Genomic DNA, 20,762 nt, shown 5'->3' on the forward strand with positions numbered 1-20,762 from the left:
ATTGCTGACTTGGACCTTTCCTGTCCTGTCGTCCCCACTCCTGCGCCTCCACAAAAGCAGAGAATATACCGAATTATTGAAAAACTGAACATTTGAAAATAAAGTAAAAATCAATCCTTGGTAGGCTTCTCCAGTTTCAGTGGCCAATTCAGTATCTGCTCGTGGGTGAGGCGCTGTGTCAGGTCAAGGACTGCCCGAAGGCGCACCAACTCGACATTCAGCATCATTGCCATGGCCGGCAGGTGATCCTCGAGGAGGATATACTGGCGCGGGCACTCAATGTTCAGAATGCAGCTGATGTTCTTGGTTCCAAATATCTCGCCAATGGAGTCGCTCAGGGAGAGCGTGTCAGAGCTCTCCGAGCACGGATTGGGTGGCGAGAGCGAACGGTCGACAAAGGTTGCTTTCTGCGGCCCTGCCACGGGAGTGAACTCTGGTGTGGGGCACATTTCACGCAGTTGGACGGCTGGAGCCGCTTTGGGACGCATGTGCATGTAGCTCCTGTCTCCGCCTCCCGCTCCCAGTGGTGGCAGCTGGTGTAAAAAATGTGCTGGATACTTAGGCGGCAGCTTCGATGGAGACTGCTTTTGATGCGCCGTCTCGTGACGTCTAAAAGAGGATAATTGCTTAGGTTTGCCTTGGGTTAAGGATCCCCCGTTAGACTGCCTTAAAGGAAGAACTTTTTGTGGAATAGTGGACGAGTTTTATGCAGTTTACAATTTGACAAACCTTTATCTTTAATAGGTGATGCAGCTCTAGGCCGATTCTGTTCGAAAAATTCCGTAGATTGTTTTGTTTTGGCATGAGCTGCAGTCTGGACCTTTAACTGTCTTGAAGGGATGTTCTCACTGGAAGAAAGCAAAGGTCGAATTGGTTGTTTCAAGTGCACAACTTGAGTGTAATGGTGCTGACTACACTCTGCAGCTGTTTCTCCAAACAGCTGGAGTGAGTTTTGATTTAAAGTGGCAGGGCACGGCTCACTCCATGAAGTTGATTTAACCACATCTGATTGGTTCCTCTGTTGTTCATTGCTGAATCTAATGCTATTGTAAGCATTTTTGGTTTTTACTTGTGCCGCAGGTCGGCCCTTCCGACGCTTTGCGGAAACAGCCTCCTCTACAAACGAGGAACTCAATCGTCTTTTGGCTGCCACTTGTTCCTGGTGCACAATTTGAGGCAGAGGCTTCTGCTGACAAAGTAGCGGCTGACTCCATTCCTCATCTGTTTCTTCGAACAGTTGCGGGGACCCAGATTTTGTTAGGGATTCTGCTTTTGTTTTCAAGCGACTTTCCTTTTCCAGCAATCGTTGCGATCTGCGCAGTTCTACTTGTGATTCAGATACAACCTGCGATGCGTAAGCTGCTACACTCCGACCAGGCGATGGGGAAAGATGATCCATTCTTAAAAAATTACTTTTAACAACAATTAAAATATATCCTACAACTTCCGTTATTTTCGATAAACGGAAAAAAACGTTAGCCCATTGTTTGTCATGACACGCTATATCGCTATATCGAATCCTCGATATTTCGGTATATTTATGAGTGTCAACGGGTATATTTAATCGACAAGCCCGCGGTCACATTGGCTGGTCCTAAATAATTTTGATTAGGTTTGGTTTTTTTGTGTATCGAAATAGAATAAAAATGAATGAAGCCGATAACTATAATATAATAACAGATCCAGCTTTAGTGAAAAATCGTATATTTGTCGGAAATCTGCCGGTATGCACGCGAGAGGAGCTGGCCAGCATATGCATTCCCTACGGCCAAGTCCTGGGATCGGTGGTACAGAAAAATTTTGGATTCGTGCAGTTGGAGTCAGAGGAGGTGGCCAACAAATGTGCGACAGCCCTGAACAAGTCCACATTCAAGACAAAAATATTAAGAGTACGCAACGCGAACAACAGAGGCCCAAAGGGGGTGAATGCAAACGGAAATCCAAAAAACACCCAGATGCCCCATGTTCCTGTGACAGTTCAAGGAGGCATTGTGATGTCCGCAGCGGCTGCAGCAGCCGGAGAGCCAGTCATAAATGATTGCGAGATCATAGTGGTAAATCGGGATAATACGTAAGTTTTAGTTAACTTCGGCAAGAGTTAAGCAACAAATAATTAAATTTTATTATTTATACAGAAAATATGCGGAATACATTGAGCACCGGCTGAGGAGTATGGGTATGCGAGTGGATGTTCTGTTTCCCAATGCGGAAGTCATGTTGGGCAAGGTGTTGGCCAACATTTCCTCTCGTGGCTGCCTTTACGCTGTGCTAGTAACGCCCCAGCACGAATCTCTCAATAGCATAACAGTTAACATATTGTATGGAGTCCCTGCGGAGCATCGCAACATGCCGCTCGAGGATGCCGTCACCCTAATCGCCACAGACTTTAGGCTGAAGGCTCAGCGTGATGCAGTAAACACGACATCTATTCCAGCTGCGAGGCCCCACCACCAAAGACGACATCCTGACCAGATGCAGCAACTGATCGACATGCTTGCAGACAATCGGCCGCTGACGGCCTTGCAATACGAATGCATAATCAAATATGTCGAAGTCGAGCGCCAGGAACAGCTGAAGAGGGAGGTGGGCGAGGTCAACGCCGCTGTCAAGCTTCAGGAGCCCGATCCAGATATTGAGGCGCAGAAGAAAATTCTTAGTATTATGAACAGACCTGCGGTGACCGAAACGGACGTTGAGCTAATGTATCCCAACCTGGAGGCCGTTAAGGAGGACAAACGGCTCATGGAGCTTCTGCGGGACGAGCGTGTAATGGCAGCAATGGAGACTATTTTCAAGAGCGACACTTTATTAGACGCTGTAGCCGAATTTCTATAAGTTCTCAAAGTTTATTAATAAAATATAAACGGACTAACAAACTCAACAAAAGATCTAAGGCCAAGACCGCTTGGCTTCATGCCCCTGGTACTTTCCACGATACTTTAGACCCGTTACCAGCGTGGAGCTCTTCGGGAACGCTGTCTTTCCATTGAATTTTGTATCGGTGTCCGGATTGAAACGCAAATACTCGTACTGTATGTGCAAATTCTCTGGAAGGTCTGTGCGCTTGAGAGCATCCAAAGGCGAAGTCGTATCCACAGGAGTCTGGTAAAATGCAATCACATCGGCAACGGTGATGAGTTCATGCGCCTGGGAGTTTGGAACTCCGTGCTGCAGTTCTTGAAAGCATGCTGATAGAAATGCAAACTTCTCGGACAGATTGTCCAGCCTTCGGTTGTCACTGGTCAACTGCAGCGAAACGGCCACAGAGCGCACACGTTCCGCTACATTGCTAGGGGGAGCATAGGGCTTGTGAGGCCGCAGAAACCTATGATAAAGTGGATAATATAATTATAAAAAGAATGCATAACATACTGAAAATATTTACCCCTTTGCGGCAATTGATTCACCAACAGCTGCCAGTGTCTTGCCTTTGACGGGCTCCGATTTTTTCACCCTGGCCCCCGTGGCGTAACATTTGTGCAGAGTCCCCACAAGCTAAGAGGAACCATGTGAACAAATCTGTATTTATTAATTAATAAATTGATTGGTACTCACATTTTGGCCTTTACGTAAATATGCAGCCATTTTCCGTACGACAATGGTATTTTTAGTGGCCTTAGATGATGGTATTTCTTTTCTGATAAGGCCCAGTTCTCAGACTCGCAAAATATTCTTGCCACATAATCAGGGATGATTTTCGCATACAAACGATAAGAAATCAACCCTGTTTTTTGTTGGACAAAATGTTTTGTAGCAAGTATTCTGCAGTTGAGAACTCAGATCAGCTGAAAATATACCAGAAAACTTAGCCGATTAAATACTTCCATCGCTAAGCGAAACAAAGAAATTTTGTATCTTTTGACGTCAACGGATTATATGGAAATTATAATTTATTAATCTTATACTCGGTACTCGTTTTATCAATTTATAAAGAGATAAAACACATGTTTATTGCATTGTCCCGCCGGAACGCCATTATCCAATAATGCGGTGCTTTTTCTATGTATTGTTTTCCTCCAAGCTCCATATCTACTCTGAAATAACAAACTCCTCATGCTTTCATACAAAATTTAAATTTTTAACGGCTTGCATTTTGTAAACAAACACAAAACAGTGTACCCAGAGAGCATGCACTTTGGTCTTATTTGGTCATACTGGGCACAGAGCGAAGTATATGGCACTTTCTGTCGCAAGAGTACTGCGCTGAACGGTATATTTACGGTGTATTTTGTAAATGGAAAGGTCTATTTCGGTATATTTGTGAGGGTCAGTCTGTATATCTTATCGGATTCTATTTTGGTGTCCGTTCAGCAAACAACTCATTTTTGAGTTCAACATTTTCAGTAAAATATATTTTTTTCTAATATTCCCTTAACAAAAACTGAAGTACCTTCTCAATGCGGACTCATCGTCGTGCGACCATCCAATTTCGCTGTAGCGATTAAATACCAAAAAAAATATATCTTATCGATAATTCCGCTGCCAAACTGTGCCTACGGCCACACTGCTCTTTCTTTCTTTTTCCGGTCGCGAAATGGTAAGCAACGCAGTATAATCGAAAACTGGAAAATAAATTTATAAACATCTCACGAGTGGTTGCAAGTGATTGCTTGTGAACTGGAAAATGGGTTGAATGGACAAGTGCGCAGCTGCTTATAATAATATTTCCTTTTCAGGGTATTGATATCAACCACAAATACGATCGCAAGGTTCGCAGAACCGAGCCGAAATCCCAGGATGTTTACCTGCGATTGCTCGTCAAGGTAAGATGAATTGCTGGCTGAAATTCAATGAGTAACGGGTTACTAATTTACATTTCTATCATTCCCCAGCTGTACCGCTTCCTCCAGCGCCGTACGAACAAGAAGTTCAACCGCATCATCCTGAAGCGTTTGTTTATGAGCAAGATCAATCGGCCACCACTATCTCTGCAGCGCATCGCTCGCTTCTTCAAGGCAGCAAACCAGCCAGAGTCCACTGTTGTTGTTGTGGGCACAGTAACCGACGATGCCCGTCTGTTGGTGGTTCCCAAGCTGACGCTGTGCGCCCTGCACGTTACCCAGACGGCTAGGGAGCGCATCCTGAAGGCTGGCGGCGAGGTCCTCACCTTCGACCAGTTGGCCCTGAAGTCGCCCACCGGCAAGAACACCTTGCTGCTGCAGGGCAAGCGCACAGCTCGCACCGCCTGCAAGCACTTCGGCAAGGCTCCTGGTGTTCCCGGCTCGCACACGCGGCCCTATGTCCGCTCCAAGGGACGCAAGTTCGAGCGTGCTCGTGGTCGTCGTTCCAGCTGCGGTTACAAGAAGTAAGCAACAACATCCTGGACTTGGACCGTCAACGGCCGTCGTCACTTTTTGGTTAAGATATTGATTTGTCAGTTTGGAGGAAACTAGCCGTCGCACTCGATGCGGCAATAAAGAATTTTTATTCCAAAAAGTGAAAAGAATATTCTCAAGCTATATACAAGTAATAGACCTGCTCCTAGTGCAAGTGAGTGCTCCAATAGTTGATCAGAGGCTGGTCCTGTGGTTGGACTCCTAACACCTTCTTCAGTTTGACCTGCACACTGGTGGACTTGGCGTGATTCAGGCAGGTGGCTTTGCTGGAGCAGGGAAAAGAAGGCATTAAGGAATTCGATCTCGGGTTTTCAAGCATTTCAAACTCACTTTTTCCACTCCTCGATGAGCACCTTTGTCTGTTTGTTGAGCACCAGTTCTGTGAAGTTCTTCTCCTCCACCGCCTTCAGCAGCTTGACCATGAGATCGGGAACTGCGGGAAAATATATTTACATACATTTTACATACAACTAGCCCAAACGGACAATATGTGCCAGTGCTTACGTTTTCTGGGTAACTCTCCCGGCCACTTGACGGATACTTCGTGTCCGTTGACATGTTTGTCCAGAAAATCAATGCGAAACACGGAGGCGCTGGCTATGGGCACGGCAATGTCGTTGGACACCGATATAATCTTGTACTCGGAGCTGATGGAGTGCTGGTGTTGTGCATCGATGCGCATGAGATTGTGCATCGGCTCGGGCAGAAGCTTCTTCAAGCACACCATGAAGCGGAACGTGCGCTCGGGTGCGCCGCGGACTATGATTTTCACGCCCGTCAGAGCGCAATAGCACACTGTTGCGAACTCATCCTTGCGGACCACCTTCTTGATGTGGCGCAGCGAGAAGAACTCCTCCTGGTCGGGGTCGTCAATGCTCTCTTCGTATTTCTGTATCATGGGCAGGGTGGAGCTGTTGTAGGTAAGGCGCTGGGCGGGCGGCCGACCGCTGCTTTGATGCGGCAGCCAAGGGAGATTTCCGAAGGTGACATGCTCGGTGAGGAAACGGGAGCCGGCCAGCAGGAGCCAGGAAAAGTGCGAGTGCAGCTGGGCAAATACGTTCTCCTCGCCCGTGAGTTCCAGCAGGGAGCGAGACGAATGCATCAAAAACGGTACTCCGGAAAGTCGTCTCTGTCGCTCGCTCTGACGCCTCTCCTCGGCCTCCTTGGTTTTGTTTGCACCCGCCTGCAGTTCGGACGAGACCTTCTTTAGGTGCTCGGCCAGAAACGGCTTCGTGTTCAGCAGGAAATACTTGTCCTTCATGAGGACTATGATCGAGTAGAGCTGAAAGTAGCCCCGCGCCTGCATATCACCCACTCGGAACTTGTGGCTAAGAATGTGGCCTCGCGTCGAGTCGCCAAAGAACACAAACTCTCCATCCTTGTTGGAGTCTATCCCATTGCTGAGGCTCAGCACCGCCGCTTGTTTCACCAAGGTGGCCACCTCCGTCAGCACGGCCACTCGCGTGCTCACAAATGTGGCCCCGCTCTCTGTGTCCTTGCTGTATATCCCACTGTTGTTACGTCCCATTGAGTAATTGCAGGCGGAGCATGTCTTCTGCGATTGCGACTGATTCTGCTCTCGAGCGGCAGATCCTCAATCTTTGTGTCCCTCAGCGTCTGGGTGCAGAAAATTGCGCAGGGTCCGTGAGCCTCGCAGAAGTGGCAGAGCGCAATAACGGCGTTCATCGGAGCCTGTAAATAATATAATTTCTTATTAAATTTTCTGTTGTTTACAGACTGTGTTATCGATAAGTTATACTGATATACCTCCTCTTGTTTAAAATATACCGTAAATATACCGTGCAAAAAAACCAACTTAACACCTCCAATATACAGGTGAGCATCTTAAATTAAATTATGGAAAATTTGTCTCACATATTTTTGTAACTTCTTGTATCCATCCTATCCTTTACCTTTTGCTCAAATAGAAATAAACAATGGTCGACAATGGGTAAAGCCTTTCATGTCCATGACACTAACCATATAGTATAGTGACGTTTCGCCTACTCCAAAAGTCGAATCTACTATACTATATGGTTGGTGTCCATGATCGGATTGATTTACGATAATCTTCGGAAATAATAATTTCTTCCTTTTCTTGTGTTTCATAATTCTTAAATTGATATTCTATTTAATATAACGAGTTAGTTACTACACTCAGCAGTAAAAGTATATAATTATTCGACTAATCAATTTTTGGGTGTAATGGTAATAAAATGTATAATAAAATATACACGCACGAGGAGATTGAATTGAACCATTTATCTCGTATTTTGTATATTAAAAATAATTTGTGAAAGAACTTTTCTCAAGAATGTTGAATGTTATTGACGCACACAAAACTATCGGTATTTTTGCGAGATAAGCTTATTTAAACTTTGTGCTGTAAAACGCGCCCAATTTTCCGGGAAATTTGAAGTTATTGTAGTTCAAGGCATGAATTAAGAGCACGTTTGCATAAATAAGTCTTAAAAAAATACAATAGGTAACTTATCAATTATCTTGCATGTGGGTGTTGGTGTGGGTGTGGCTCAGACCCATATTTTGGACGTCTTTATAACCCAATTCGTGTTCCGTGCTAATTGGAACTGTAAAGATGTATTGAAATCGGTTAGCCGGCCAGCGCTGGATCGCATTCTCAAGTGGCAGTCATTCTTGAAAAGTTTCGCGCCTGATGCACAACGACGATTATGCAAATGATTTGGGTGATTCTTTATGGCTGCTTACTTCCCCTGGCTGGCGCCGTCTACGACGTTCTGGTGCCTACGGGCACCCACAATCTTACGGACTACCTCCAAACCCGACAGAAACGCCATCAGATGATCTACAGGAACGGCGGAACCATACGTCTGGTAGTCGGACCCGTGATGGCCACTCAACTGGAGGACCCGGTCACCTGGCGTGGCTTGCTCTACTTCTGGACGCTGCACTTTGGCGGATATACGTTGCCCTCAGAACCGCTCTATCCCTGGGATAAATGGGAGTCGATCTATGCGCGATCGCTGCAGGAGCAGGCCCGACGGTTGGATGCCTCTCACGAGGACGATACCCGGCTGTTTGTATACGATGTATTAGAGAAGTACATGGACCAGGAAAGTGGCTCGGTGGGTCTGGGTCGTCAGTGCTTGTTGCGTGGCATCTGCCAAAATGCCCAGATCCATCGACATGTGGGAATCATGGCTGAGCTCCTAAACATATTACTTACGTAAGTAAAGCAAGCCGTTAAAATTTTTCAAGACAATTTCATGCTTTTCGTCAACTGTTGCAGACCCGGTAAGGCGCTCTTAGATTTTTCCTATACGGAGGCACATTCTGCGGGACTAGCGGGCAGCCACTGCTTGGAGCAGTTCGCAGAGTGTCCACGAGGAAAGAGTGTCTTGGATGCTTTTGCAGTGGATGTGGATTATTGAAGGTAATTCGAGCTCAGTAGAGTTACGGCTTAAAATTATAACATATTTACAATAAAGGATAGATAATTTATACCATAAAATTAAAGGAGTGGGGCTTAACTCGTAAATGCTCCGCTGGACTCAACACACCATCAGCACTGAGACCAGACAACCATAAATTCCTAGCGGTAATTCCAAGTGATTTGAGCCACGTCTACTTCACGCAGACCTCCCTTTTGCGGATGAGCGAGTATGTATCTTCTCGGGAATGGAGTCAAAACCTGACCCTACTCCTCCACTCGTTGAAAAATCGCTTAACATTAATGGCTTGTGGCGGTGGCTGCTGCTCAAACTTTAGCTTCCAACTGCAGCCTGCAGCCAAAGTCAACACACGACCGCCATTTTGTCAACAATGGCGTCAATTAAATGGAAAATTCAGCCAAGCTAAAATGCCGCAACAGCGATAGCAACATCGACGGCGACGGGTAGGAAAGACAATAAATGGGTCTTAAGTGGTACATTAGGCTTGCAGACGCTCCTCCATACAGGGCGGTTTTTATTATTAATAGAATTATAGATAGAATTATAGAAATTCTATAAATAGAAGGAAAGGAATTTCCAGAGAGCTCACTCCAGGTATAGGATGTAGATAAGAATAAAATGTGACTCGAAAAGACTCGAATACACCTTGCGTGCATCACCCTGTTGGGGCTCCACTGCTCTCTCGCTCTCTCCACATCAGCGTTTTGTGTGCACAGCTAATTCAAATGCGATTATGACAACCATCGCGACCAACGAGAGCAGGAGGAGAGTAAGGGAGAGAGAGAGCATGGGATGAAGGAACTATGCAAAGTGCAGCTAGCTTTGTGAGCAGAGCGGAAGGCGGTAGTGGGGGCCGGGCCGCCTGTTCATCTTTGCGGTGTTTGAACTTGTGATGGTGCATCGGAATAGGTAACTGTGTGTCTATGGCTGCCATGTTCATGCGGTGCTCAACATCACGATGCCGAGACCGTGAAGTGCACAAGCTGGAAGCTTATCCGATAATACATGTCTCTTTTTTTGGTGCTTCTAGAGTCGTTCAATAAAACAACCAAACAACCATATTTTGATGGTTGCAGGAGTCTCTCAACCATATCAGTCCATTTCATCTAAGAAATGACGCATAAACTTGCATTGTGCATGCATGGTTACACATACAACCACACCCACGCATTCTCGTCTTTGAGCCATCCTCTGACAACACAGTTTCCTGCCCCGCAGACGTGCATACGTGCATTTCCGCCCCAAATTATGCAACAAGCACATCCCGACAGAGGACGAGACCCATTAGAAATGTCCTTTGATTTAGTCGAACATTTTATTGCGGCTGCACCCACTGCGAGAGAGATCACGAGAAGCGCCAGCAGTAAATCAATCATGCTCCACAATCAGTAGATTGTCCAGAAAGTTGGCGCCGCGTGGGCAGGAACTATAGAGAGCGAGGCAATCGGCGCCTGCCTTGCCGGCGCTATAGGCATCGTGGTACGATTTATCCAGATCCGCCTTGCCAGGACTAAAGTAAGAATTGGTTAGTGGCATCAACTAAATTAGTAAATTTAAGCGTTTACCTCAGGACAATGTTCAAGATTTCAGAGAACACCCCAATGTGGTGGTGGATTTGAGCATTTTCGCATATGGAGCGAAGCAGGCATTGTCTCCCCACGACCACGTCCTCATTCCGTCTGCTCATGTAATCCTCCAGAGCGGTATAGACCAGCAGTCTGGCATCGTCTGCATACCGTATGTCTCCACTGGCGGCCAGCCTCTCGATGTTTCGCCTCATCTGTGTCAGGGATCGGGCGAAAGTTCCCTCCCACTTGTCCCAGGGCCAGATGGGAGAGGTGGGGAGCGAATAGGTTCCTCCCTGGAGCGTGAAGGACAGTACACAGGAGCGAAACGTGACATGATCCTCCAAGGGTATTGGCAGGGATGGTCCGATGCTAAACTTCATCGATCCGCTGTTCTGATAGATCAGATAACGTTTCTGGCGGTGCCCAAGGAACTCGGTGACATTACGGTAGGTGGTGGTAAGGCCAAGGGCCGGCCGAGCAATCAAGAACAGACCCGTAAGAAGCACACCCAGTCGGCACATTGTACATGGGAGAGCTTAACAAGACTAACTGCACTCCGGGCATAACTAGGCCGAGATCTGGAATCACTCTAAGTGAGCCATCATCAGCGTTGAATGACGAGTGGAAATTTCAGTGTCGCAAACATTTGTGTAGTCAATTAGCATAACGAATGTGACTGACATTTAGTTGGTGATAGGCGTTCCGAATAAATTGGACTGATGCGTATGACTGGGCGGTTCTTCTTTTCTATTTGCACACGTGAGTCGAGAATTGAGTGAACCGCAATGACCGATTTGGAACCGGACCAAATGAAGTGAACCGAGCAGCCAAGATCAAGATTACGGGCCACCGAAGTACAGAAAGAGCCCCACTTATAAAACCATTAGAAAGTGGGCAAAACTCACAGACACAAAAAACCCACACAAAATCCACAAAATAAGCAAGTAGTCACGTTTTGATCGGCCTTTCGACTATGAGATACCCACTATGCAGATACATACATACACAGGTACTGTAAAAAATTTCCGTTGGGTGTATTAGACGATGTCTGCGCCCAATTAGAGTACATAATAATTGAAGGTCAGGCCATCAGACTATGGATAAAAACTGCATGAGACACTACATAAGTTATACCCTATAAATATTCGAAGATTACGGGGTATCCAAATGTTTTGCAAATTATTTAGACAAATAAAGGAAGCCCAGACTGAGGCAAACAGTTTTGGTGCAGATAATATCCTTTTTTGGGTTGTTCTGTGATTTGTCGACGTGACCGGAAATGAAAAGCAAACAGCAAACGGCAGGGGCAGGGGCAACAGCAACAGAAGCAGCAACAGCGATGCGGCAGCAGGGAAATAAATTTGCTTAACTAACAGCAGCAACAAATCGAAAAATGGCAAATAGCAGAGCTACCAACCGCAAAGCCAAAGACGAGGTCAGCCCCCGACCGTTGTAACGGGAACACACATAGTCCGTTACTTGGGCTCTCTCTTTCACCAAGACACATGGCCTGACATGCCTGACAAAAGCACATTGGCCTCCCCCACCTGTCCCTGGAAGTTTCAGCTGTGTAGGGAAGTCGTACATACCCCATAAGAAATACATTTGTGTTGACAATTTAAATGATTTATAGAAAACGCGTGCAGACAAAATAGCACATATCACAGCGGTGGTGGGTGGCGAGGCGAGAAAGTAGACAGCCAATGTCTAGGCCACATTCATAGTGTTATCTACTCTGTAATGAAAAGCCCAACAATCAAACTGATTTTGGATCAGAAAACGTGCGTACCCTCATTCACACTTGTCGGATGCTTATCACATTATATTTATATGAATTACCGATATACATATGTATGTACATATGTAAGTAGTATGTGTGTGTGTATATTTGTACATACATATCATAGCTGTTCAATATTTTTAGATCGACTGCAAAGCTCCTCATTCTTTGATAATTGTATTTCCATTTGCGAATAAATTGATTCTATAACACTTGATTTGTATTGTTTTGGTGAGCTCCCAAACATCCTAAAAACTAAAATTGTACATACTCATGCACATCTATGTAAAAGTGCGATGGGGGTTCCAATTTACAGTGGGGAGCAATGATGAGTACATGTTCACAAAAACTGACTTTCGTCGCCCATAACTTCTAAACGCATAATGCAAACGTAACCAATTTAGTAACAAGGACTTGTAACAAGATGGTGTGAGGATGTTTTAAATGGTGGTACGATGGCCATACTTGGCCATCTAGATTCTAGACCAACATTGATAGTATTATGCGAAAAGAGCATCCTTTGGCCTTAGAAAATCCTTGTTACTAATTTGCGACATTATTAGTGTGGCTTTTGGGTCTGCTAGCGCCTTAGGGCGACCTTGGCTTGCTTCTTTTCCACTCTGATCACCACCGATAGACTAATGCCATGTTTTTAGCAGTATTAGCTGTCGTATAGCCATTTTCAGTGAGCTACACAATAATATTTACATTTTCCAGATATTGTTTCTTCTGTCTCAGGTACAACATAGGCACTATTTAATAAATTCATTAAATCTGCTTCGTTTATTATGAGAAATGTCTTAATGTCTTAAGGAGCATTTCGTTACTAAAACTCGTCTGGTGGCGGGCTCTCGGCCCCCACTCTCTCGTCGTGTATCGTCTGAGTGTCAACATCTCGTTTTCTTTAAAGCACATTAACTTATTCGGAGTCATGATGCCCTTTTTTGGATGCATTCAGAAGTTCAACAGTGGTACGAAATCACGGCATCTCTCGTCTAAAAACGTGTGCAAAGAATCCTTCAACTCGCCCACCTTCACCATGACTTTGGTCTCATTCGCGTTGATGGCCGTCTACATCGCTCAACTCTTGGCTTCGATGATCGTCACCCAATCATTTTGCCAGGGATCATCCATTGACGTTCGCCATAATAAATTATTTTCATCGAAAACATCATCATGCTGGTATACTGTCGCTACTTGGAGCGATTCGTCTGCGGTTCTTGCACGTCGGCGGCATGAAAACCGTATCTCGAGCCTTGCGGAAATGCGTTATCTGCTGTAGATCCAGACCTCGTCTAGTAGAACACATTATGGCTGACCTGCCAAAGGATCGAGTGCACTGGAATTGACTTAGGCTGTGCCTTCTACAATGACACATATTGGAGTTTCATACCACTCCTCTATCCCCAATTCGGGGGACTATTGGCATCACTCAAGAAGAAAGGACTTCATATTTATCGCTCCGTGGGATCTTCCCTCTTTACTTTCGATGAGCTGCGGACCTTGGTCTACCAAATCCAGGCTGTAATCAATTTTCGACCTCTTATCGCTATTTCAGAAAATCCTGAAGATCTTGGCGTCCTCACACCAGGAAATTTTCTAATGGGTCGTCCGCTGATGGAGTATCCAGGGCCAGACGTAACGGGTCTAAACTACAATAGATTGGATTGCTGGCAGCGAATCACCTGTGCACAGCAGATCTTTTGAAAACGTTGGAGTGAGGAGTACTTGACTCTACTCAACCGAAACCTTCGATTCAAGTCAACGACGTCGTCTACATCAAGAATGAGAACCTGCCACCGTTGAAGTGGCCTTTGGCCAGGGTGAACGAGGTCATCGCTGGAGCTGATGGGACTGTGCGAGTCGCCGTCCTCGGACACCATCCGGAACCACTCGTCGAGCTGTCAACAAGCTGTGCGTCCTACCCGTTGAGGATCCTGTTAAAAGCCCTGGTCTTTCAACGGGGAGTATGTTCGGAGCAGCTCGCCTTGTTTATATTCATACTCTCTTTTTAATCTCTTATACTAGTTTGCTATTGTCGCGCTCATCGCTCCCTCTTACAGTGCATAGAAGCGCACGCATATGTATGCACCCTCAGTACTGCTTATATTGCAGTGCTTTGCCCTTTTCTTGGTCCCAGTCTAAAATATTGTCGATCGCCGCGCATCGCCGAGCAGTCCAAATTAGTTCTACAAAATTCCAACTCGAACCCGCTAACTTTTATAAACGAGCTCTAAATCATTGTACATTTTAACAACCCGAATTGTAGTTCACGGCCACGCCCCTTTAAATTGTATAAATTGGTAAATTAATAAACAAAATATATCAAAACTAAAACGGAGAATAATTGTCGTAAATGTGGAGTCATAGTTGCCGAAAAAGCTCGGCAGCTTCCAACACTTTCAAAAACCTTCATGAATGATTAGCTAATTTGCAACGGAAACTTTCTAGTTTTCTGTACTAAATGCCTTTCCATTTCCATATTAGTATTGTATGTAGGTTTTTGATGCCACTGCAACCTGCACTTCATCTGCAGTATGTTGCACTGAATTGTAAGTTCTTACATATAAATATCTTCTTTTTTTTTACCTGAGTCCTGTCGTTAGATTCATCCTTGGACTCCCATCCCCAGATATAAGGATAAACACAGTATGTTTTGCTGCTTCTTGTGCCCTGCCACATTCGTGCTTTGCCTCCTTTTGGCCAATTTGGCACAGACAGAACTTTATTTGCCTTGGCCACAATTAGGAAAAGCGAAGGAGGCAGCAAAAACAATCACTGAAGTGGGAAAGACCACCCTCGAAAACATTTCTTCAAACGTCACAGGGAAACAGGAAAGACGAAAAGAAATTGTGCCGCCCAATGGACTCGTAGATACTTAGTACCTCATCCGACCACCGAAAAAAAACTGCTCCACGGATCGAGGTTCTTCTTCCTCAATTTCTCACACTAACTCTATATAATATTTATTATGTTGGCATAATAAATTGCAACATGTGGCAGATTCATTTTCGCACTTGAGGACATTTTTCATTTCGTTTGCCGGCCGGGCAGCAGCTGCTCGGACTTGGCAGGATGACGATGACAGAGGTGGGAAAGGGGGGAGCGGGAAGGACGGGTGTGGCGAGAATGTGAAGGATGTGCCGTTGGCGCCACATTCATGTTGCTGTGCTGATGGTCTCGTTGCGCTGCTGTTGGGGAGAAAATACTTTTTGCGATTATTTGATTCAGTTCATTGCTAGGAATGAACATTGCAGCGCATTTGATAACTGCAATTGAGGACCATTAATGACCTTAATTCGTATTCATTATAATCTATGCGTACTACCATTGCATACGAACATTCTGTTATATTTGGAATTAAGACCACAGTGGGTACAATGCTGTACACAGGGAGAAGAAGGCGAGCAGCAACGAATGCCACAGCAGCAGACGCACAGTCCTATAAAGTTTAATCCTCACACACACCTATTTTGTCTCCTCTTTTTCAGAACATGAGGAAGATGAAACGAAAATTACTAAGAGGAGACGAGAAATATTTTAAATGTAGCGAGAATCAAGCTGTCTAGGGGGCTGAACTGCTCTTCGATCTCCACTTAGCTCAATATTTTAATCAGAGGTGAAGCAATCCAACTAAAATAATAATGAGAAGGGACGTGTGAGACGGTTCTTACGCGTCACAACTTTTATACCCGGCACTCAGTACTACATCTGCACTTTAGCGGTTATTTGTCAAATTTTACAATTTTTTCTTCATCTGTCATCTACATCAACAACACTTCTCACACCAACACGCTCCTTTAGCTCGCTCCCCTTCCCTAGACCCACACACTGCAGACTCGCGGCATAGGCAGCGACGCGGCACTGTGCGAAGCGGAGTGTGAATAAGAGAATGTGCAAAAAACAAATATAAGCTGCGGGACGGGGTGGGTTTAGCCACGGCTGAGGTGGGAACGGCGGAGGAACGGCAGGGGCAGACGCCACACAATACGCGAAGCAGAGTGTGAATGAGAGAATGTGCAAAAAACAAATATAAGCTGCGGGACGTGGTGAGTTTGGCCACTGCTAATTAATTTCTTCATATTGGCTATAAAAATGCTCCAATTTGATCATCTGATAGATATGGTCATTCCCTACGGAATGTCGTTTTTAGTTTTCTGCTCTCTTCAAAATTGTAGATTTGGGAGGTTTTCGCCCTTTTGCGGAGGCGGAAGGGGGCGTGGCTCATTTTTGAAATGCACTTGTAACAGTGTGAGCATACAGAAGTATGCATGCAAAATTTGGTGGCTCTAGCTCTTATAGTCTCTGAGTACTAGGCGCTCATCAGGACGGACAGACGGACAGACGGACGGACGGACAGACAGACATGGCTCAATCGACTCGGCTATTGATGCTGATCAAGAATATATATAATTTATGGGGTCGGAAACGTTTCCTTCTGTGCGTTACATACAACCGTTATTCGCACAAATACAATATACCCTATTTACTCTTCGAGTACCGGGTATAATAAAAAAAGGTGCGAGACGGGGTTGGTTTTTAGCCACTGGAAATTAATTGTTTCAATCTGGCTATAATAATGATCCAATCTGATCCCAATTAGGTGATCTGATAGACATGGTTATTCCCTACGGAATGGCGTCTTTAGGTATCTTTTATCTTCAAAACTGTGGATACCGCTTGAGCGTATCCGCGCTTTGCTTGAGCGGAAGGGGGCGGGCGAAATTTTGAAATACATTTGTAGCAGTGTGAGCATACAGCCATCTAAAATTTGGTGGCTCTAGCTTTTACAGTTTCTAAGAACCAGGCGCTCAACAATACGGACGGACAGACGGGCAGACGGACATGGCTATATCGACTCGGCTGTTGATGCTGATCAAGAATATATGTATATACTTTATAGGATCGGAAACGGTCCGCACAAATACAAAATACCCTATTTACTCTTCGAGTACTGCGTGTAAAAACAGCCCCATCAGTAAAGTCGAGCAGCGATCACTAAGTGGGATCTTACATGGCGTGAACGTATCATGTTTTTGTATTTTTGGTGTAAATGGATTCCACACATCAAAAATGTATTTAACCGTTTTTCAATTAATTTCCATTAATAATTTAGTTTTAGAATCAATTAATTAATTTCAGTTAATTAATATTTCAAAATCTGTGGTGTTAGCTGTCCGTTTTTCTTCTTAAATTTCTCTTCCTCAACACGAACTGGTTCATCACTGACTTCTGCACAGGTCTATTTCCCTTTTCTACCCAAGGCTCCTTCCTCACAAGATACCCCGGCATGTGCACATTTTAAAAGGGAAATTTAATAAACCTTGTCCCATTTCATGCTCATTAGTGTCATGATAAATTGGAGAAGCACGGAACCAGACCCGACCCGACCTGACCCGAGCATGCCATACCGGTGCCGACCAGTGGACCAGTGGACAAGAGGGGCGAGCCATTCGCAGGTGAGCGCGCAACGGCGGCCAATGTAAATGTGGCCAGGATAGATGTTCAGAGGCCAGTGGTGCTTAACTGTTGCATCCTCGGAAACTCGCAAATGGCTATAAATTAGAAAAGTTCTCTTCTGATGCGAACAAGTTGCCTTTGATTTGCCCGATTCCCGTTTCGCTTGCCGTTTTATGGCCGTTTAATGTGCTGACATGTCGACAATTACAAGAGAAAGATTGTTTTTGAGAGGAGAAAGAGATGGCCGCCAGGGTGCCAGGAGGTGCCACGTTGGAGGGTGTTGGGCGTTACAGTTCATAGAGCTCACATAAATTCAGGCAATAATCTCATTGTTTTCACATGCGCCTTATCGCGTGGTTTTTATCACGCATCGGAAAGGCAAGGCGAGAGCTGACACCCGAGACACTTTTTCCCATCTTGCTAGTGTTGGCTTTTGTTGCCAACAAAGTTAACCCAGACACAATATGTCTGCGGCAGTCGGTTGTCTATACATCTGTCTTTCTGTCTGTCTGTCTGTCCATCTGTCAGTATGTTTGTCTCTCCGTCTAACTATCCTTACGGTTTTGCTTGCATCTGCCAACCGATGATGTAGCTACTTTTATGGTTGATGTTATTACTTTTTTTTGTTGAATCTCTCTCTCTCTCTCTCTCTATCGCCTGCGAGTTTTTCTTTGCTCCTGCAACTGTCCTTTGGACTGACACTGCGGCATGCAACAGCATAAAAAGTTGAATACAATCTGGAGGACAGGGAGGAAGCTACAACTGCTTTATACCCTAGAAAATGATATACCCTTTGGATGTGCTCAAGAGTTGTCCTAGGCTGGGACTGGATTGGACTTCCCAATTCCAATACCTGTAAAAACTAGGAGTGCGCTTCTTTGAAAACTTGCATGCAAATATCAAATAAGTACCTTTTGAAAGAATTAAAATGGAATGGTACCGGTAGGGGTTACCAATTCTCTAATTATTTGAATATTTTCAAACCATAACAAAATGTACCAGAATAATTGTATAGTCCTTTTTTATCATATTTAGATATGTTACATAGTTGTCCTTGCATTGTAGGGTATCTAACCCAACAACCGGTTCATGATGGGTTGTTGGTCTGCTCCGTTGGAGCATTGCTTTTTGCCTTTGTGGCTGCTACTGCTGCTGGTGCTGCACTTCAGACGTAGCCGTGGCCGTGGTTGGCGACGACATTTAAAGCGCCATGAATATGCAAAACTTTTACACTTGCTTTTTATGCGAAAATGTATAAATCGAGGAAAGGAAAAAGTGGGTAGGAAAGGAAAACAACGCGCTTGGCAAAGGGATATTCTCTACAGTGCTGCTCTACCCGTTCCCCCTGCTATTAGTCGACAACATTGGCAACTTCTGTTACCAGTGGCCGCCGCTATTCCCCACATCCCGATATCGCGTAATAATTCCCCAATAACAACAGAGCAGAGGGCCGAAGAGGGAGCCGGAAAGTGCGGACGGGGGCCAAACCGTTTGCCGGTTACGTGGGATTGGGTATCCGGCAGAACTCCATTTCAGGCTATAAAATAAACACTCACTCACTTCTGCTTCTTCCGCAGCTCCTTGTCGCGTTATCCGGGTCTCCATTCCACGCTCCGTTCCTCCTTGGCGTTTTTGTCGCGCTCTGCGGTTAAGTTTTCGCTCTTTGTCCTCTTTTTTTGTTTTGCATCTGCGGCTTGGCGAAATTTGTTTGCATTTGCAATGCAGAATTAAATTATTGCTTCCTCAGTCCTCCAGTCCCATTCCTGGGCTTGGCGTCGCATCTGTCTGTTCCTGCTGCCGTTGCGGTTTCTCTCGTTTCTGTTTCGGTTGCCGTTGCCGTTGCCATTGCCGTACTGCTATTGCCGCCGTGTTCTTGCTGCCGCTGTCGTTGTCGCTGTTTTGCGCACCGCAGCAACATTATCACAGGGTTTGGCTTGTTATTTGAACGCCGCCCGGAGATGCGAAACTTGTGGGGTGACACGATGCACTGCGGTCTGTGGGGCATATTGATTGGTGTGGCAGAGCCGTAGTATTAGATGTTGCCGCAAGACGCCGTTGATAGTGATAAAGATCGCGTCTATTAATATAAATCCAGTGCGGGCTTCCCTGTCGAAATAGAGCTTTATTGGTGCCATTGAGAATAAAGTGTGATTTTGTGAGATGTTCACATAAAATAGCTTAAAATGGCAATCACTCAAAATTGTATACTATTTTCAGGTAAATAAGTGTATGCTGTATAACTGATTTGTTCTTCAATAAAGCTAACAAGTTGACTTATTCAATGAATTATCTCGACTGTTAGTAGATATTTTTAGAAAAGCACTAAGAGTTTTAATTTAACCAATTTAACTCTTAAGTTTAAAACATTCGAAAACAGTAATCGTTGTTAAGGTCTTCATAGAGTCTATATACAAACTCGAAACTCTATGGAACTTTATATCGCTCCAACATAAATTCCCCTTCGAAATTAATCCACTCTAGTGAGTGTCATAGCACTTTCTTCTGTGGCCCTCTGCCTGACTATGAAATTCCTTCCTGGACTTTGGTATGTTTTGCACCATTTTTTGGCACATCCCGGTGCTGTCGCTTACTTGCCGCTTTGCATTTATTGCAAAATATTTTTCGCCGCATCTTTACAAACAATTTTTGCACACATACTCTGGCAAGCGTCAGAGCACAGGGCAAATCTAGCAAAAAGCTAAATCCGTCCGAGATAGACAGCCTTGTGATCCCTCTCCGTTGTACGAGAAGGAATACAGCAGGACACCCTGTGGAGGGCAGGCAGCTCCCAAGGTTCCCTTAATGCGTTCCCCTAAATTATGCGCGGCACTAAGACAGAAAAAGAGAAAAATAAAACCAGGAAAAAAGAAAAGACGAGAACGCAGAAAAGTATCGGGTGAGGTAAAAGCTAGAGTCCTGACTTGGCCTGGGCATGAACTGTGACCCCGGAACAGGGGCGGAGGTTAAATATGTTTTTTCTTATTTATGTAAATTCGTTTCTCTGTGTTTTTGCCGGCAACCTGGGCTTTGTTGTAAGTCATAATGGCTACACAGGACGGTGGCCAAGCGGGGCAAGCGGGGCACGCGTGGCGGCAGGATGGTTAACCTGTTGGCATCGACTGCAGGCTTTCTTGACGTTGTTTCGACCCTGTTTATGGGCCAAACTCTCTCACTCCTCCACTTGTTT

General features: G+C 45.1%; 7 protein-coding genes across 7 annotated transcripts; 3 read left to right on the forward strand and 4 right to left on the reverse strand.

The window, feature by feature from the left end:
- Nucleotides 1-39: 39 nt before the first annotated feature.
- Nucleotides 40-1,407, reverse strand: LOC117893201 (meiotic recombination protein P22). The gene is made up of 2 exons (XM_034799715.1): nucleotides 982-1,407; nucleotides 40-703 (listed from the first exon to the last, which is right to left on the reverse strand). The coding sequence occupies exons 1-2, from the start codon at nucleotides 1,397-1,399 to the stop codon at nucleotides 111-113; spliced, it is 1,011 nt and encodes a 336-aa protein (XP_034655606.1). The 5' UTR covers nucleotides 1,400-1,407; the 3' UTR covers nucleotides 40-110.
- A 176-nt stretch (nucleotides 1,408-1,583) lies between these two features.
- Nucleotides 1,584-2,871, forward strand: LOC117893912. The gene is made up of 2 exons (XM_034800693.1): nucleotides 1,584-2,071; nucleotides 2,136-2,871. Exons 1-2 carry the CDS (start codon nucleotides 1,647-1,649, stop codon nucleotides 2,833-2,835), a joined length of 1,125 nt encoding a protein of 374 aa, XP_034656584.1. The 5' UTR covers nucleotides 1,584-1,646; the 3' UTR covers nucleotides 2,836-2,871.
- Nucleotides 2,823-3,700, reverse strand: LOC117893918 (39S ribosomal protein L50, mitochondrial). Its single transcript, XM_034800700.1, has 3 exons — nucleotides 3,556-3,700; nucleotides 3,386-3,495; nucleotides 2,823-3,325 (listed from the first exon to the last, which is right to left on the reverse strand). Exons 1-3 carry the CDS (start codon nucleotides 3,583-3,585, stop codon nucleotides 2,890-2,892), a joined length of 576 nt encoding a protein of 191 aa, XP_034656591.1. The 5' UTR covers nucleotides 3,586-3,700; the 3' UTR covers nucleotides 2,823-2,889.
- A 703-nt stretch (nucleotides 3,701-4,403) lies between these two features.
- On the forward strand, nucleotides 4,404-5,429 carry LOC117893919 (60S ribosomal protein L18). Its single transcript, XM_034800701.1, has 3 exons — nucleotides 4,404-4,537; nucleotides 4,677-4,763; nucleotides 4,833-5,429. The coding sequence occupies exons 1-3, from the start codon at nucleotides 4,535-4,537 to the stop codon at nucleotides 5,307-5,309; spliced, it is 567 nt and encodes a 188-aa protein (XP_034656592.1). The 5' UTR covers nucleotides 4,404-4,534; the 3' UTR covers nucleotides 5,310-5,429.
- LOC117893911 (folliculin) lies at nucleotides 5,379-7,063 on the reverse strand. The gene is given in 4 exon segments (XM_034800692.1): nucleotides 5,379-5,602; nucleotides 5,667-5,769; nucleotides 5,841-6,903; nucleotides 6,906-7,063. Coding segments are annotated over 4 exon segments (1,404 nt in total). The 5' UTR covers nucleotides 7,023-7,063; the 3' UTR covers nucleotides 5,379-5,481.
- Nucleotides 7,064-8,032: 969 nt separating this feature from the next.
- LOC117893202 lies at nucleotides 8,033-8,746 on the forward strand. The gene is made up of 2 exons (XM_034799717.1): nucleotides 8,033-8,541; nucleotides 8,605-8,746. The coding sequence occupies exons 1-2, from the start codon at nucleotides 8,033-8,035 to the stop codon at nucleotides 8,744-8,746; spliced, it is 651 nt and encodes a 216-aa protein (XP_034655608.1).
- Nucleotides 8,747-10,093: 1,347 nt separating this feature from the next.
- Nucleotides 10,094-10,891, reverse strand: LOC117893802. Its single transcript, XM_034800546.1, has 2 exons — nucleotides 10,333-10,891; nucleotides 10,094-10,277 (listed from the first exon to the last, which is right to left on the reverse strand). The coding sequence occupies exons 1-2, from the start codon at nucleotides 10,854-10,856 to the stop codon at nucleotides 10,136-10,138; spliced, it is 666 nt and encodes a 221-aa protein (XP_034656437.1). The 5' UTR covers nucleotides 10,857-10,891; the 3' UTR covers nucleotides 10,094-10,135.
- Nucleotides 10,892-20,762: the final 9,871 nt, after the last annotated feature.

Source organism: Drosophila subobscura, chromosome J (assembly GCF_008121235.1).
Source record: "Drosophila subobscura isolate 14011-0131.10 chromosome J, UCBerk_Dsub_1.0, whole genome shotgun sequence".
In the NCBI taxonomy this organism is placed as follows: Eukaryota; Metazoa; Arthropoda; class Insecta; order Diptera; family Drosophilidae; genus Drosophila; species Drosophila subobscura.

Excerpts from the sequence above, each read along its gene's own strand:
- LOC117893201 (XM_034799715.1), bottom strand. The coding sequence starts at position 1,399 with ATGGATCATCTTTCCCCATCGCCTGGTCGGAGTGTAGCAGCTTACGCA. Across the intron at positions 704-981 it reads GGTTAAATCAACTTCATGGA|ACTCGTCCACTATTCCACAA; the intron begins GTGAGCCGTGCC and ends AAACTGCATAAA.
- LOC117893912 (XM_034800693.1), top strand. The coding sequence starts at position 1,647 with ATGAATGAAGCCGATAACTATAATATAATAACAGATCCAGCTTTAGTG. Across the intron at positions 2,072-2,135 it reads GTGGTAAATCGGGATAATAC|AAAATATGCGGAATACATTG; the intron begins GTAAGTTTTAGT and ends TTATTTATACAG.
- LOC117893918 (XM_034800700.1), bottom strand. The coding sequence starts at position 3,585 with ATGGCTGCATATTTACGTAAAGGCCAAAAT. Across the intron at positions 3,496-3,555 it reads ATTTACGTAAAGGCCAAAAT|CTTGTGGGGACTCTGCACAA; the intron begins GTGAGTACCAAT and ends GGTTCCTCTTAG. Across the intron at positions 3,326-3,385 it reads GAATCAATTGCCGCAAAGGG|GTTTCTGCGGCCTCACAAGC; the intron begins GTAAATATTTTC and ends ACTTTATCATAG.
- LOC117893919 (XM_034800701.1), top strand. Across the intron at positions 4,764-4,832 it reads ACCTGCGATTGCTCGTCAAG|CTGTACCGCTTCCTCCAGCG; the intron begins GTAAGATGAATT and ends ATCATTCCCCAG.
- LOC117893202 (XM_034799717.1), top strand. The coding sequence starts at position 8,033 with ATGATTTGGGTGATTCTTTATGGCTGCTTACTTCCCCTGGCTGGCGCC. Across the intron at positions 8,542-8,604 it reads CTCCTAAACATATTACTTAC|ACCCGGTAAGGCGCTCTTAG; the intron begins GTAAGTAAAGCA and ends CAACTGTTGCAG.
- LOC117893802 (XM_034800546.1), bottom strand. The coding sequence starts at position 10,856 with ATGTGCCGACTGGGTGTGCTTCTTACGGGTCTGTTCTTGATTGCTCGG. Across the intron at positions 10,278-10,332 it reads ATCTTGAACATTGTCCTGAG|TCCTGGCAAGGCGGATCTGG; the intron begins GTAAACGCTTAA and ends TTCTTACTTTAG.